The sequence below is a fragment of the Salmo trutta genome, chromosome 38 (assembly GCF_901001165.1).
Source record: "Salmo trutta chromosome 38, fSalTru1.1, whole genome shotgun sequence".
NCBI lineage: Eukaryota > Metazoa > Chordata > Actinopteri > Salmoniformes > Salmonidae > Salmo > Salmo trutta.
The window spans coordinates 8,780,845-8,798,344 of NC_042994.1; the positions used below are offsets into that span (position 1 = coordinate 8,780,845).

The following is a 17,500-nucleotide window of genomic DNA, read 5'->3' on the forward strand; positions in this document are numbered from 1 at the left end:
ACCCCAGCTAGAGTGAGGAGCATGCGCACACGCACGCACGCACGCACGCACGCACGCACGCACGCACACACACGCACGCACTCACACACACACACACACACACACACACACACACACACACACACACACACACACACACACACACACACACACACACACACACACACACACACACACACACACACACACTTGGCAGGCCTCATTCGGTACCAGATGCTGTGTTCTGTTCTGTTCTGTTCCTCCAAGCGGGATAGTTTGGACTCGGGGGCCATTTGTTTAGCCTTGGACGGCGGCCCGCTAACAATTATCCCATGGTTCGCACTATGCACAAACACCCAGCCAGCCGAGAAATACAGGGGGACTGACATGAAGTTGTTAGTTTTCCACTGTGTTGAGTGTGTGATTTCTTTTTTACGGGAACTTAAAATAGTTTATTGAGGTGTTATGAATGTGAAAGGTTGATTAAAGACACACACAGAGACATGGGAAAGGGGATACCTAGTGGGAAAGGGGATACCTAGTGGAAAAGGGGATACCGAGTAGGAAAGGGGATACCGAGTAGGAAAGGGGATACCTAGTGGGAAAGGGGATACCTAGTGGAAAAGGGGATACCTAGTGGGAAAGGGGATACCTAGTGGAAAAGGGGATACCTAGTGGGAAAGGGGATACCTAGTGGGAAAGGGGATACCGAGTGGGAAAGGGGATACCTAGTGGAAAAGGGGATACCTAGTGGAAAAGGGGATACCGAGTAGGAAAGGGGATACCGAGTGGGAAAGGGGATACCTAGTGGGAAAGGGGATACCTAGTGGAAAAGGGGATACCTAGTGGGAAAGGGGATACCTAGTGGAAAAGGGGATACCTAGTGGAAAAGGGGATACCTAGTGGAAAAGGGGATACCGAGTGGGAAAGGGGATACCTAGTGGGAAAGGGGATACCGAGTGGAAAAGGGGATACCTAGTGGAAAAGGGGATACCGAGTGGAAAAGGGGATACCTAGTGGGAAAGGGGATACCTAGTGGGAAAGGGGATACCTAGTGGGAAAGGGGATACCTAGTGGGAAAGGGGATACCTAGTGGAAAAGGGGATACCGAGTGGGAAAGGGGATACCGAGTGGGAAAGGGGATACCTAGTGGAAAAGGGGATACCTAGTGGGAAAGGGGATACCTAGTGGAAAAGGGGATACCTAGTGGGAAAGGGGATACCTAGTGGGAAAGGGGATACCTAGTGGGAAAGGGGATACCGAGTGGGAAAGGGGATACCGAGTAGGAAAGGGGATACCGAGTGGGAAAGGGGATACCTAGTGGGAAAGGGGATACCTAGTGGAAAAGGGGATACCTAGTGGGAAAGGGGATACCTAGTGGAAAAGGGGATACCTAGTGGAAAAGGGGATACCTAGTGGAAAAGGGGATACCGAGTGGGAAAGGGGATACCTAGTGGGAAAGGGGATACCTAGTGGAAAAGGGGATACCTAGTGGGAAAGGGGATACCTAGTGGAAAAGGGGATACCTAGTGGGAAAGGGGATACCTAGTGGGAAAGGGGATACCTAGTGGGAAAGGGGATACCTAGTGGGAAAGGGGATACCGAGTGGGAAAGGGGATACCGAGTGGGAAAGGGGATACCGAGTGGGAAAGGGGATACCTAGTGGGAAAGGGGATACCTAGTGGGAAAGGGGATACCTAGTGGGAAAGGGGATACCTAGTGGGAAAGGGGATACCTAGTGGGAAAGGGGATACCTAGTGGGAAAGGGGATACCGAGTGGAAAAGGGGATACCTAGTCAGTTGCACAACTGAATGCATTCAATCAAAATGTGTCTTCTGCATTTAACCCAACGCCTCTGAATCAGAGAGGTGCGGGGAGCTGCCTTAATCAGCGTCCAGTTGCTGTTGGCAGAAGCAGAAAGGCAGATTTTTAAACCTTGACGGTTTGGTGATTCGAACCAGCAACCTTTTGGTTACTGGCCCAACGCTCTTAACTGCCAGGCCACCTGCTACCCCCTGGACACCGACCGACCGACCGACAGACAGACAGACAGACAGACAGACAGACAGACAGACAGACAGACAGACAGACAGACAGACAGACAGACAGACAGACAGACAGACAGACAGACAGACAGACAGACAGACAGACAGACAGACAGTGTGAGATCAAAGTGAAGAAGACTGAACTCACACACAGGACGTGTAGGGCCACAGCTCCTTCTGTCCTCTCCCTGTGGGTAAACAGATCTGTAGGGAACTCGTGCAAAGCTGGAAGAGACAGAGATTTCGGGTTACTCAAGCAAGAGATTGTGTGTTTGTGTGTGTATGTGTGTGGATGGATGGATGGATGGATGGTGTGTGTGTGTGTGTGTGTTCTGACGTCTGTCCTGTGAGGTCAATGCTACTCACAAGCTAATGGAGGACACATAACTCATATGAACTGACAAGGGCTGGCCCTGCAGCACCTTGCCTAAATGTCTATTTGTGTGTGTGTGCATGCCTGCGTCCGTCCATCTGTGAGTGTGTGTCTGTATGACAGTCCTGCAGCATCCTGCCAAGGATTGTGTGTGTGAGTGTGTGCGTGCACGCCTCCTCTGAGAACTGAAAGACCCACCAGAGGAGAAGAGAAAAGAGATGGATAAAGTGAGAGCGAAGAAAAGGACAAAGAGAGGAGAGAGAGTAAAAATAGAGCTCAGGATTAGGATATGTAGGGTGAGGAGGAGAGAGGGATGAGGAGGAGAGAGGGAGGAGAGGGGGATGAGGAGAGAGGGAAATTATACATGGAAAGAGAGTAGGGCTACAAGGGGAAGTGGTACAAGAAGCGTTAGAAGCTATCACTCCTTATTGTGCATAAAAAAGTGTGTAAGAGAGAGAAAGAGAGAGGGGAAAAGAGAGAGGGGAAAATAGAGAGGGGGAAAGAGAAAGGGAAAGAGAGAGGGGAAAAGAGACAGGGAGAAAGAGAGAGTAAGAGAAAGAGACAGAGAAAAATAAGAGATAGAAAGAATGAAAAAGAGAGCTAAAATACCTATGTTATCCTCTCACTCCACACTTCCTTCCCTCTCCCTCCATTCATTCATTCTCCAGGCTCCTCTCTCCTCCTTTTCTCCCTTCATCATCCCACCTCGTCCACCAATCAACAGTCTATTCATGGGCCACTGCTAACATCTGCTCCGGATTTCACCACGTTTCCACTGGAAAGGCCAGCCAGACGGTCAACGTTGTGCTAGCTAGTGGCTATAGCTAGTAGCTAGCACAACCACTGCTTCCACCAATGCTAATAGCTGCTAATACAGTGATGCTATTTCAAATCAAATCAAAGTTTGTCATGTGCGCCGAATACAACAGGTGTAGATCTTACAGTGAAATGCTCACTTACAGGCCCTAACAAACAGTGCAATTTTTAAGTAAAAAATAGGTACATTTGAAGTCGGAAGTTTAAATACACCTTAGCCAAATACAGTTAAACTCAGTTTCTCACAATTCCTGACATTTAATCCTAGTAAAAATTCCCTGTCTCTGGTCAGTTATGATCACCACTTTATTTTAAGAATGTGAAATGTCAGAATAATAGTAGAGAGAATGATTTATTCCCAGTGGGTCAGAAGTTTACATACACTCAATTAGTATTTGGTAGCATTGCCTTTAAATTGTTTAACTTGGGTCAAACATTTCAGGTAGACTTCCACAAGCTTCCCACAATAAGTTGGGTGAATTTTGGGCCATTCCTCCTGACAGAGCTGGTGTAACTGAGTCAGGTTTGTAGGCCTCCTTGTTCACACACACTTTTTCAGTTCTGATCACAAATTTTGTATAGGTTTGAGGTCAAGGCTTTGTGATGGCCACTCCAATACATTGACTTTGTTGTCCTTAAGCCATTTTGCCACAACCTTGGAAGTATGCTTGGGGTCATTGTCCATTTGGAAGACCCATTTGCGACCAAGCTTTAACTTTCTGACTGATGTCTTGAGATGTTGCGTCAACATATCCACATAATTTTCCTTCCTCATGATGCCATCTATTTTGTGAAGTGCACCAGTCCCTCCTGCAGCAAAGCACCCCCACAACATGATGCTGCCACCCCCGTGCTTCACGGTTGGGATGGTGTTCTTTGGCTTACAAGCCTCCCCCTTTTTCCTCCAAACATAACGATGGTCATTATGGCCAAACAGTTCTATTTCTGTTTCATCAGACCAGAGGACATTTCTCCAAAAAGTACGATCTTTGTCCCCATGTGAAGTAGCAAACCATAGTCTGGCATTTTAATGCCGGTTTTGGAGCAGTGGCTTCTTCCTTGCTCAGCGGCCTTTCAGGTTATGTCGATATAGGACTCGTTTTACTGTGGATATAGATACTTCTGTACCTGTTTCCTCCAGCATCTTCCCAAGATCCTTTGCTGTTGTTCTGGGATTGATTTGCACTTTTCGCACCGAGGTACGTTCATCTCTAGGAGACAGAACGCGTCTCCTTCCTGAGCGGTATGACGGCTGCGTGGTTCCATGGTGTTTATACTTGCATTATATTGTTTGTACAGATGAACGTGGTATCTTCAGGCGTTTGGAAATTGCTCCCAAGGATGAACCAGACTTGTGGAGGTCTGCAATTTATTTTCGGAGGTCTTTTGATTTTCCCATGATGTCAAGCAAAGAGCCACTCAGTTTGAAGATAGGCCTGAAAATACATCCACAGGAACACCTCCAATTTACTCAAATTATGTCAATTAGCCTATCAGAAGCTTCTAAAGCCATGACATCATTTTCTGGAATTTTCCAAGCTGTTTAAAGGCACAGTCAACTTAGTGCATGTAAACTTCTGACCCACTGGAATTGTGATACAATGAATTTTAAGTGAAATAATCTGTCTGTAAACAATTGTTCGAAAAATGACTTATGTCATGCACAAAGTAGATGTCCTAACCGACTTGCCAAAGAAAGAAATTTGTGGAGTGGTTGAAAAACGAGTGACTCCAACCTAAGTGTATGTAACCTTCCGACTTCAACTGTATTATGTGAACATTAGATAAGTAAATAAATAAAAACAACAGTAAAAAGACAATGAAAAATAACAGTAGCGTGGCTATTTACAGTAGCGAGGCTATAACAGTAGATAGGCTATAACAGTAGCAAGGCTATATAGTTAAAGTGACTATGCATTTATGATATACAGAGAGTAGCAGCAGCGTAAAAGAGGGGGTGGGGGGGACAACGCAAATAGTGCAAACTACTGCTAACTAAAATGCGGTTTACCGCTTTTCACTGGAAAGCCCAGCCAGACAGTCAGCTAGCTACAGCAGCTGAATCCCAACTCTCTAAAATGGCTTTTCCTCCTCACCTGCATAAACTTAGTTCACCTCTTCCCAACTTTTTAGCTTCTACCTTTCCCTGACTCATTCACACTGCAAACTAACTCAACCTCTCAATGTTCCTTAGTGGATGCACTCTATTACCCTTTTCACACTATCCTGCTGACCTGAGACATACTGTGCTGGCTCAGATGTTGTCCTTTCCAGCAACGATGGTGGATGAGTAACCAGGCCAGCACAGTACAGCTCAGCACAGTAGTGTGAAAGGGGCCTAGTTCTGTGGTGATCCATGTGCCATACATTCTGTATGTGTTTAATTGAACACAGGTCTGTTCCTATGTTATATTAGGAAACTCGTCTAACACAACGCAGAACTCACAGTAAAACAACACAGAGAGTAGAGAGCAGGAGGAGGACGGACATCTCATGGCGTGTGTGTGCATGTGTGTGTGTGCGTGTGTGTGTGTGTGCATGTGTGTGTGTGCGTGCGTATCTTGGTGTCGGCAGCTGGATGTGTTTAATTTTTACAGCTACGAGTGCTACACGCACGCACGCACGCGCACGCACACGCACGCACACACACACACACACACACTCGGACTCGCACACAGATCAAGACGCCTGCCCTGCCTACGTCTTTTCTGTTCTGTTTGCTAAGGAAAACACATTATTATGATGGGAAATAAACATTATAGAGAGGATAAAGGGATCTGCTCTAGGAACCAGGGAGATAAATGGAGAGAGGAGAGAGAAAGAGAAAAACAGAGAGAGAGAGAGAGAGAGAGAGAGAGAGAGAGAGAGAGAGAAAACGAGAGAAAGCAAGAGAGAACGAGAGAAAGCGAGAGAGAACGAAAGAGAGAGAGACAGACAGACAGACAGACAGACAGACAGACAGACAGACAGACAGACAGACAGACAGACAGACAGACAGACAGACAGACAGACAGACAGACAGACAGACAGACAGAAAGACAGACAGACAGACAGACAGACAGACAGACAGACAGACAGACAGACAACAAAAGAAAAGGAAGAAAGAGAGAGAAGGTCTTCACAGACACAGAAGATAAAACCTAATGACTGATCAGATGAAGAAGGGTTGTTCATTCCTATTGTAGGATCCCATTACGGACAAGCAGCACTCACACAAACACATTCCACATACATTAAGTTCATGCATGAGTACATTACTACTGAAACACTAAAATTCCACCATCCCCATTCATCTTTAACATCAAATAACGTCAAACCATAGAGTTGTATAGAGGGCGAGCACTTGGCCCAAATCCTATTTTTATCATGGGCCCCTGCTGCCACAGAGGAGGCCATTACATCTCTATGCGTGAAACTGAAAACCCAGCAGTGGGTGCTACAACGGAGTGTGTGTGTGTGTGTGTGTGTGTGTGTGTGTGTGTGTGTAGCATGGCAGAGTGTAATGGAGTCAGTGTGCCCAGACTAATGCCCATTGCCAGAGGGATACAGGCAGCAGATGTGCCCAGCCATGTCCAACACTCTACCACTCTGGCCCTCTCTTCTGTGAACAATACTACTATGCCAGATAGCAACTCACAGCCAAGTCAACACCCTTCCACACACATGGAGGAGCGCATGCACGCACACGCGCATGCACACACAAGGTATGAGAAATCGTGTGCACACACAATCAAGCAAGTATGCACGCACACACACAGTCCCGCCAATGGCACAAACACTCTAAAGCATTGCCTTCAGAGAGTTTCACCCTGATGCACCACTAAATGTAGAGACGGTACAGTATCTCTTCTAAAGTTATCATCTTTGTCTGAATCTGAACGGACAACAAAAAAAAGAGCAGAAAGTGAATCTAACCCCCCCTCCCCCAGATGCCACTCCATCTGTACTGCCTAACAACTCTTTTATGAAATTGTTGCATTTGAGATATGAGTCACCTGATTCTATTGTACAACGGTGGGGTATTGGAGGGCCATTTCAAGAGCACAAAAGATGCCTGTGCTTTAGAAGAAAATAGGTACAGCTGGCTTCTCCATAGTCCATAAACAGGGTACTGAGTGCGTGTGTGTGTGTGTGTGTGTGTGTGTGTGTGTGTGTGTGTGTGTGTGTGTGTGTGTGTGTGTGTGTGTGTGTGTGTGTGTGTGTTCTTTGTCAGGAGAAAGCAGTAACACACCTGTATAAGGACAAAGGAGGTCAGAGAGGAAGTGAGAAAGAGAGAAAGAAAGGTAGAAATGGGACGTGAATAAAGTGTTGTGTTGCAGTATGAAGGTTATCCTCTCAACAAAGATAGTCATGTGGTATAATGATAGTAGACTCATGAAACGAGTTATCTTGTCTACCTTGTACTGAACTCACTCATGTACTGAACTCACTCATGTACATGCCATTACTGTAGACAGGCAGGCGAGCAAACACACACACACACACACACACACACACACACACACACACACACACACACACACACACACCGATTCTAGCTCTGGCTTTTGTAAGTAACACATGACCACTCATGTCACACATAGACAACATCTAAATGACAGATATTAAGATCTAAATGACAGATATTAGGATCTAAATGACAGATACTAAGATCTACATAAAAAAAAAAATATTTCACCTTTATTTAACCAGGTAGGCCAGTTGAGAACAAGTTGTCATTTACAACTGCGATCTGGCCAAGATAAAGCAAAGCAGTGCGACACAAACAACAACACAGAGTTACACATGTAATAAACAAATGTACAGTCAATAACACAATAGAAAAATCTATATACAGTGTGTACAAATGAGGTAAGATTAGGGAGGTAAGGCAATAAATAGGCCGTAGTGGCGAAGTAATTACAATTTAGCAAATAAACACTGGAGTGATAGATGTGCAGAAGATGAATGTGCAAGTAGAGATACTGGGGTGCAAAAGAGCAAAATAAATAAATAAATAACAATACAGGGATGAGGTAGTTGGATGGGCTATTTACAGATAGGCTATTTACAGATGGGCTATGTACAGGTGCAGTGATCTGTGAGCTGCTCTGACAGCTGATGCTTAAAGTTAGTGAGGGAGATATGAGTCTTCAGCTTCAGTGATTTTTGCAATTCGTTCCAGTCATTGGCAGCAGAGAACTGGAAGGAAAGGCGACCAAAGGAGGAATAGGCTTTGGGGGTGACCAGTGAAATATACATGCTGGAGCGCGTGCTATGGGTGGGTGCTGCTATGGTGACCAGTGAGCTGAGATAAGGCGGGGCTTTACCTAGCAAAGACTTATAGATGACCTGGAGCTAGTGGGTTTGGCGGCGAATATGAAGCGAGGGCCAGCCACAAAACAGATGGCACTGTGATAGACTGCATCCAATTTGCTGAGTAGAGTGTTGGAGGCTATTTTATAAATGACATCGCCAAAGTCAAGGATCGGTAGGATAGTCAGTTTTACGAGGGTATGTTTGGCAGCATGAGTGAAGGATGCTTTGTTGCGAAAGGGAAAGCCGATTCTAGATTTAATTTCGGATTGGAGATGCTTAATGTGAGTCTGGAAGGAGAGTTTACAGTCTATCCAGACACCCAGGTATTTGTAATTGTCCACATATTCTAAGTCAGAACCGTCCAGAGTAGTGACGCTGGACGGGCGGGCAGGTGCAGGCAGCGATCGGTTGAAGAGCATGCATTTAGTTTTACTTGCGTTTAAGAGCAGTTGGAGGCCACGGAAGGAGAGTTGTATGGCAATGAAGCTCGTCTGGACGTTAGTTAACACAGTGTCCAAAGGGCCAGAAGTATACAGAATGAGGTCATCTGCGTAGAGGTGGATCAGAGAATCACCAGCAGCAAGAGCGACATCATTGATGTATACAGAGAAAAGAGTCGGCCCGAGAATTGAACCCTGTGACACCCCCATAGAGACTGACAGAGGTGTGGACAACAGGCCCTCCGATTTGACACACTGAACTCTGTCTGAGAAGTAGTTGGTGAACCAGGCAAGGCAGTCATTTGAGAAACCAAGGCTGTTGAGTCTGCCGATAAGAATGTGGTGATTGACAGAGTCGAAAGCCGATGCCGGGTCGATGAATACGGCTGCACAGTATTGTCTTTTATCGATGGCGGTTATGATATCGTTTAGGACCTTGAGCGTGGCTGAGGTGCACCCATGACCAGCTCGGAAACCAGATTGCATAGCGGAGAAGGGATTCGAAATGGTCGGTGATCTGTTTGTTAACTTGGCTTTCAAAGACCTTAGAAAGGCAGGGTAGGATAGATATAGGTCTGTAACAGTTTGGGTCTAGAGTGTCTCCCCTTTGAATAGGGGGATGACCGCGGCTAATTTCCAATCTTTGGGGATCTCAGATGATACGAAAGAGAGGTTGAACAGGCTAGTAATAGGGGTTGCAACAATTGCGGCGGATAATTTTAGAGAGAGAGGGTCCAGATTGTCTAGCCTAGCCGATTTGTAGGGGTCCAGATTTTGCAACTCTTTCAGAACATCAGCTATCTGGATTTGGGTGAAGGAGAAATGGGGGAGGTTTGGGCAAGTTGCTGTGGGGGGTGCAGGGCTGTTGACCGGGGTAGGAATAGCCAAGATCTAAATGACAGATATTAAGATCTAAATGACAGATATTAAGATCTAAATGACAGATATCATGTCATGTTAATTATAATATTGTTATAATGTCATAATGACCATGTCAAATAAAGTTACCATAGCATTATACTACTTTATATCTATGTAATATTTAAGGGACAGAATCTTCCACCCTTCAATCTGCCTTGAATGGAGTACACATCTCTTCACTCATTCCTATTTGATATAATCAACTCCACTACTTGTGTCGGAGTAAGTGCTAGCTGGCGACATAGCCAAGTGCAAGCCGAGGAAGCAACCCACTCCATAGCAACCGTGTCTTCTTCAGAGTGAGTGGGTTTAACACACACACACACACTTCCGCCAACCGTGTCTTCTTCAGAGTGAGTGGGTTTAACACACACACACACACTTCCGCCAACCGTGTCTTCTTCAGAGTGAGTGGGTTTAAGTGGGAGAGGGAGAGAGGTGCACAAAAGTAATACACATCTTTAACCTGGGGGCAGACTCTCACTAGCATACAGTACATTGACCATTAGCGTTGATGTGCTCTATAGATACAAGGTTGGCGGAGTGTGTGTGTCTGTATTGATACGACTTACCATTTTTACTAGATCCAGATGTACGTTATGGCAAGGGAATTGTGGAGGAATACAATACATGGAAAGATGTGGTACTGCGAGTATTCATTATCAGAATAATAGCTACTGTGGGCGGAAGATATGGAAAGCGTTTATGCCTGAACGTCAGTAAGAAAATGCATACAGTGGCTTGCGAAAGTATTCACCCCCTTGGCATTTTTCCTATTTTGTTGCCTTATAACCTGGAATTAAAATAAATGTTTTGTATCATGCCCCATTCAAGAAATTTAGAACCAGGAACAGATATAGCCCTTGGTTCTCTCCAGACCTGACTGCCCTGAACCAACACAAAAACATCCTGTGGCATTCTGCATTAGCATCGAACAGCCCCCGTGATATGCAACTTTTCAGGGAAGTTAGAAACCAATATACACAGGCAGTTAGAAAAGCCAAGGCTAGCTTTTTCAAGCAGAAATTTGCTTCCTGCAACACAAACTCAACAAAGTTCTGGGACACCGTAAAGTCCATGGAGAATAAGAACACCTCCCAGCTGCCCACTGCACTGAGGATAGGAAACTCTGTCACCACCGATAAATCCACTATAATTGAGAATTTCAATAAGCATTTTTCTACGGCTGGCCATGCTTTCCACCTGGCTACCCCTACTGCAGTCAACAGCACTGCACCCCCCACAGCTACTCGCCCAAGTCTTCCCCATTTCTCCTTCTCCCAAATCCAGTCAGCTGATGTTCTGATAGAGCTGCACCCCTACAAATCAGCCGGGCTAGACAATCTGGACGCTTTTTTTCTAAAATTATCTGCCGAAATTGTTGCAACCCCTATTACTAGCCTGTTCAACCTCTCTTTCATGTCGTCTGAGATTCCCAAAGATTGAAAAGCAGCTGCGGTCATCCCCCTCTTCAAAGGGGGGGACACCACTCTTGACCCAAACTGCTACAGACCTATATCTATCCTACCCTGCCTTTCTAAGGTCTTCGAAAGCCAAGTCAACAAACAGATTACCGACCATTTCGAATCTCCTCGCACCTTCTCCGCTATACAATCTGGTTTCAGAGCTGGTCATGGGTGCACCTCAGCCACGCTCAAGGTCCTAAACGATATCGTAACCGCCATCGATAAGAAACAATACTGTGCAGCCGTATTCATTGACCTGGCCAAAGCTTTCGACTCTGTCAATCACCACATCCTCATCGACGGACTCAATTACCTTGGTTTCTCAAATGATTGCCTCGCCTGGTTCACCAACTACTTCTCTGATAGAGTTCAATGTGTCAAATCGGATGGCCTGTTGTCTTTGCCTCTGGCAGTCTCTATGGGGGTGCCACAGTGTTCAATTCTTGGACCAACTCTTTTCTCTATATACATCAATGATGCCGCTCTTGCTGCTGGTGAGTCTCTGATCCACCTCTACGCAGATGACACCATTCTGAATACTTCTGGCCCTTCTTTGGACACTGTTAACCTGTTATGGCTAGGGGGCAGTATTTTCACGGCCGGATAAAAAACGTACCCGATTTAATCTGATTATTACTCCTGCCCAGAAACTAGAATATGCATATAATTATTAGCTTTGGATAGAAAACACTCCAAAGTTTCTAAAACTGTTTGAATGGTGTCTGTGAGTATAACAGAACTCATTTGGCAGGCCAAAACCTGAGAAGATTCTGTACAGGAAGTACCCTGTCTGACCATTTCTTGGCCTTCTTGATTATCTCTATCCAAAACAGGGGATCTCTGCTGTTACGTAACACTTCCTACGGCTGCCATGGGCTCTCTGAAAGCGGCAAAAAGCTGAATCGTGGCTTTGCAGGCCCTGGTTGAAAAACATTAGCGCGTTTGGATAGTGGCCGGTCACAGTACTATGAGACTCAGGCTCGTGCACAAGGGGATCCCATGCTTTTATTTTCTCTCTCTTTGTACGTACACACGCTTTCCCGGTCGGAATATTATCGCTTTTTTACGAGAAAAATTGCATAAAAATTGATTTTAAACAGCGGTTGACATGCTTCGAAGTACGGTAATGGAATATTTAGAAATCTTTTGTCACGAAATGGGTCGTGCGCGTGACCCTTATTTACACTTCGGATAGTGTCTTGAACGCACGAACAAAACGCCGCTATTTGGATATAACTATGGATTATTTTGAACCAAACCAACATTTGTTATTGAAGTAGCAGTCCTGGGAGTGCATTCTGACGAAGAACACCAAAGGTAATCAAACTTTTCTAATAGTAAATCGGAGTTTGGTCAGGGCTAAACTTGGTGGGTGTCAAAATAGCTAGCCGTGATGGCTGGGCTATCTACTCAGAATATTACAAAATGTGCTTTCACCGAAAAGCTATTTTAAAATCGGACACCTCGATTGCACAAAGGAGTTCTGTATCTATAATTCTTAAAATAATTCTTATGTTTTTTGTGAACGTTTATCGTGAGTAATTTCGTAAATTCACCGGAAGTTTGCGGGGGGTATGCTAGTTCTGAACGTCACATGCTAATGTAAAAAGCTGGTTTTTGATATAAATATGAACTTGATTGAACAAAACATGCATGTATTGTATAACATAATGTCCTAGGCGTGTCATCTGATGAAGATCATCAAAGGTTAGTGCTGCATTTAGCTGTGGTTTTGTTTTTTGTGACATTATATGCTAGCTTGAAAAATGGGTGTCTGATTATTTCTGGCTGGGTACTCTGCTGACATAATCTAATGTTTTGCTTTCGCTGTAAAGCCTTTTTGAAATCGGACAGTGTGGTTAGATAAAGGAGAGTCTTGTCTTTAAAATGGTGTAAAATAGTCATATGTTTGAAAAATGGAAGTTTTTGTATTTTTGAGGAATTTGTAATTCGCGCCACGCCTATCATTGGATATTGGAGCAGGTGTTCCGCTAGCGGAACGTCTAGATGTAAGAGGTTAACCTCTAGGGGACCCCTTCCCGTTCTTATCCCGTTAACGGGATTGATTTTGACAACAGCCAGTGGAAAATCAGAGCGCCAAATTCAAAACAGCTAAAATCTCATAATTCCATTTTCTCAAACAATCAACTATTTTACACCATTTTAAAGATAAGACTCTTGTTAATCCAACCGCATTGTCCGATTTCAAAAAGGATCTACGGCGAAAGCATAAAATTAGATTATGTTAGGACAGTTCCAACACAAGAAAAACCACACAGCCATTTTCCTAGCAAGGACAGGTGTCACAAATACCAGAAATTCAGCAAAAATTATGCACTAACCTTTGACGATCTTCATCAGATGACACTCCTAGGACATTATGTTACACAATACATGTATGTGTTTTGCTCGATAAAGTTCATATTTATATCCAAAAACAGCATTTTACATTGGCGCGTAATGTTGAGAAATGTTTTCCCTCCAAACATACGGTGAATGAGCACAATGAGCACACATATTACAGAAATACTCATCATAAACTTTGATCAATATAGAAGTGTTATGCACAGAATTATCGATACACTTCTCCTAAATGTAACCGCTTTGTCAGATTTCAAAAAAGGTTCACGGCGAAAGCACAATTTGCAATAATCTGAGTACAGCCCAGAAGACACCAATAACAAGCAAACAGAAACCCGCCATCTTGGAGTCAATAAAACAAAGAAATTACATTATAAATATTCACTTACCTTTGATTATCTTCATCAGAAGGCACTCCCAGGGACCCCAGCTCCACAATAAATGTTCGATAAAGTTAATATTTATGTCCAAATAATCCATTTTGTTCGCGCGTTAGGTTCACTATCCAAATCCACAACGCACATGCTTACTTAGTCCAGACGAAAAGTCAAAAAAGTTATACTACATTTTGTAGAAACATGTCAAACGATGTATAGAATCAATCTTTAGGTTGTTTTTATCATATACCTTGAATAAAATTCCAACCGGACCTATCCGTTCTCTTTAGGAGTGAATATGAACTCAGCTCGCTCCCAAGTCATTGCGCGTGACTGAGCCCATGCCTTATAATGGGAAATCTACTTCCTTGTGCTGTAATTCCCATCAAATTCACCATAGAATCTTCAAACACCGTTCTAAAGACTGTTGACATCTAGTGGAAGCTTTAGGAAGTTCAAAATGAACCCTAAGTCACTGTATACAGTCAAGGCAAACACGTGAAAAACTACAACCTCAGATTTTCAACTTCCTGCTTGACCTTTTCTCAGGTTTTTGCCTGCCATATGAGTTCTGTTATACTCACAGACACCATTCAAAGAGTTTTAGAAACTTCAGCGTGTTTTCTATCCAAATCTACTAATAATGCATATTCTAATGCATATTCTAGTGTCTGGGCCAGTAACCTGTTCAAATTGGGTACGTTTTTCATCCGGCCGTGAAAATACTGCCCCCTAGCCCCAATTAACAACCCTTCAGACGAGTTTCATTGCCATACAACTCTCCTTCCGTGGCCTCCAACTGCTCTTAAATACAAGTAAAACTAAATGCATGCTCTTCAACCGATCGCTGCCTGCACCTGCCCGCCCATCCAGCATCACTACTCTGGACGGTTGTGTCTTAGAATATGTAGACAACTACAAATACCTAGGTGTCTGGTTAGACTGTAAACTCTCCTTCCAGACTCACATCAAACATCTCCAATCCAAAGTTAAATCTAGAATTGGTTTCCTATTTCGCAACAAAGCATCCTTCACTCATGCTGCCAAACATACCCTCGTAAAACTGACCATCCTACCGATCCTCGACTTCGGCGATGTCATTTACAAAATAGCCTCCAATACCCTACTCAATAAACTGGATGCAGTCTACCATACAGTGTCATCCGTTTTGTCACCAAAGCCCCATACACTACCCACCACTGCGACCTGTACGGTCTTGTTGGCTGGCCCTCGCTTCATACTAGTCGCCAAACCCACTGGCTCCAGGTCATCTACAAGACCCTGCTAGGTAAAGTCCCCCCTTATCTCAGCTCACTGGTCACCATAACAGCACCCACCTGTAGCACGCACTCCAGCAGGTATATCTCTCTGGTCACCCCCAAAGCCAATTCTTCCTTTGGCCGTCTCTCCTTCCAGTTCTCTGCTGCCAATGACTGGAACGAACTATAAAAATCTCTAAAACTGGAAACACTTATCTACCTCACTAGCTTTAAGCACCAGCTGTCAGAGCAGCTCACAGATCACTGCACCTGTACATAGCCCATCTATAATTTAGCCCAAACAACTACCTCTTCCCCTACTGTATTTATTTATTTTGCTCCTTTGCACCGCATTATTTCTATTTCTACTTTGCACTTTCTTCCACTACAAATCTACCATTCCAGTGTTTTACTTGCTATATTGTATTTACTTTGCCACCATGGCCTTTTTGCCTTTACCTCCCTTATCTCACCTCATTTGCTCACTTTGTATATAGACTTATCTTTCTACTGTATTATTGACTGTATGTTTGTTTCACTCCATGTGTAACGCTGTGTTGTTGTATGTGTCGAACTGCTTTGCTTTATCTTGGCCAGGTCGCAATTGTGAATGAGAACTTGTTCTCAACTTGCCTACCTGGTTAAATAAAGGTGAAATAAATTAAATAAATAAATAAAAATCATTTGATTTACATAACATGCCTACCACTTTGAAGATACAAAATATTTTTTCTTGTGAAACAAACAAGAAAACAGAAAACTTGAGCGTGCATAACTGTTCACCCTCCCAAAGTCAATACTTTGTAGAGCCACCTCTTGCAGCAATTACAGCTGCAAGTCTCTTGGTGTATGCTTCTTTAAGCTTGGCACATCTAGCCAGTGGTATTTTTGCCCATTCTTCAAGGCAAAACTGCTCCAGTTCCTTCAAGTTGGATGGGTTCCGCTGGTGTACAGCAATCTTTAAGTCATACCACAGATTCTGAATTGGATTGAGGTCTGGGCTTTGACTAGGTCATTCCAAGACATTTAAATGTTTCCCCTTAAACACTCGAGTGCTGCTTTAGCAGTATGCTTAGGGTCATTTTCCTGATGGAAGGTAAACCTCCGTCCCAGTCTCAAATCTCTGGAAGACTGAAACAGGTTTCCCTCAAGAATTTCCCTGTATTTAGCACCATCCATCATTCCTTCAATTCTGACCAGTTTCCCAGTCCATGCCGATGAAAAACATCCCCACAGCATGATGCTGCCACCACCATAATTCACTGTGGGGATGTTGTTCTCGGGGTGATGAGAGGTGTTGGGTTTGCGGCAGACATAACGTTTTCCTTGATGGCCAAAAAGCTACATTTTAGTCTCATCTGACCAGAGTACCTTCTTCCATATGTTTGGGGAGTCTCCCACATGCCTTTTGGCGAACACCAAATGTGTTTGCTCATTTTTTTCTTTAAGCAATGGCTTTTTTTCTGGTCACTCTTCCGTAAAACCCAGCTCTGTGGAGTGTTCGGCTTAAAGTAGTCCTACGGACAGATACTCCAATCTCCGCTGTGGAGCTTTGCAGCTCCTTCAGGGTTATCTTTGGTCCCTTTGTTGCCTCTCTGGTTAATGCCCTCCTTGCCTAGTCTGTGAGTTTTGGTGGGCGGCCCAACCCTGATCTGTACTTTTCCACAACTTTGTCACTGTAACGCCCTGGCCATAGTGAGGGTTTTTTTGTTCTTTATTTTGGTTAGGCCAGGGTGTTACATTGGGTGGGCGTTCTATGTTTTGTTTCTATGTGTTTGTATTTCTTTGTTTTGGGCCGTGTGTGGCTCCCAAATCAGGCACAGCTGTAGTTCGTTGCTGTTGATTGGGAGTCACACATAAGTGCATGTTTTTCCGTTGGCGTTTGTGGGTAATTGTTTCTGTTTAGTGTGTTTCACCTGACAGGACTGTGTTGGCTGTCAGTTGTTTTGTGTATAGTGTTCACGTTGTTTGTATTAAACGCTAACTCCGCTGCATTTTGGTCCACTTCTTCCGACGACAGCCTTTACAGTCCCTGACCTGTTTGGAGAGCTCCTTGGTCTTCATGGTGCCGCTTGCTAGGTGGTGTCCCTTGCTTAGTGGTGTTGCAGACTCTGGGGCCTTTCAGAACAGGTGTATAAATATTGAGATCATGTGACAGATCATG

At 44.3% G+C, this 17,500-nt stretch overlaps 1 protein-coding gene across 1 annotated transcript in view; it reads right to left on the reverse strand.

Moving 5' to 3' along the window:
* LOC115178402 (sodium/potassium/calcium exchanger 3) overlaps positions 1 to 17,500 on the reverse strand; it is a 63,532-nt gene that overhangs the window by 14,228 nt on the left and 31,804 nt on the right. Inside the window, exon 3 of the mRNA XM_029739578.1 lies at positions 2,174 to 2,250. Coding sequence (XP_029595438.1) covers positions 2,174 to 2,250 — 77 coding nt within the window. The remainder of the gene's footprint in view (positions 1 to 2,173; positions 2,251 to 17,500) is intronic.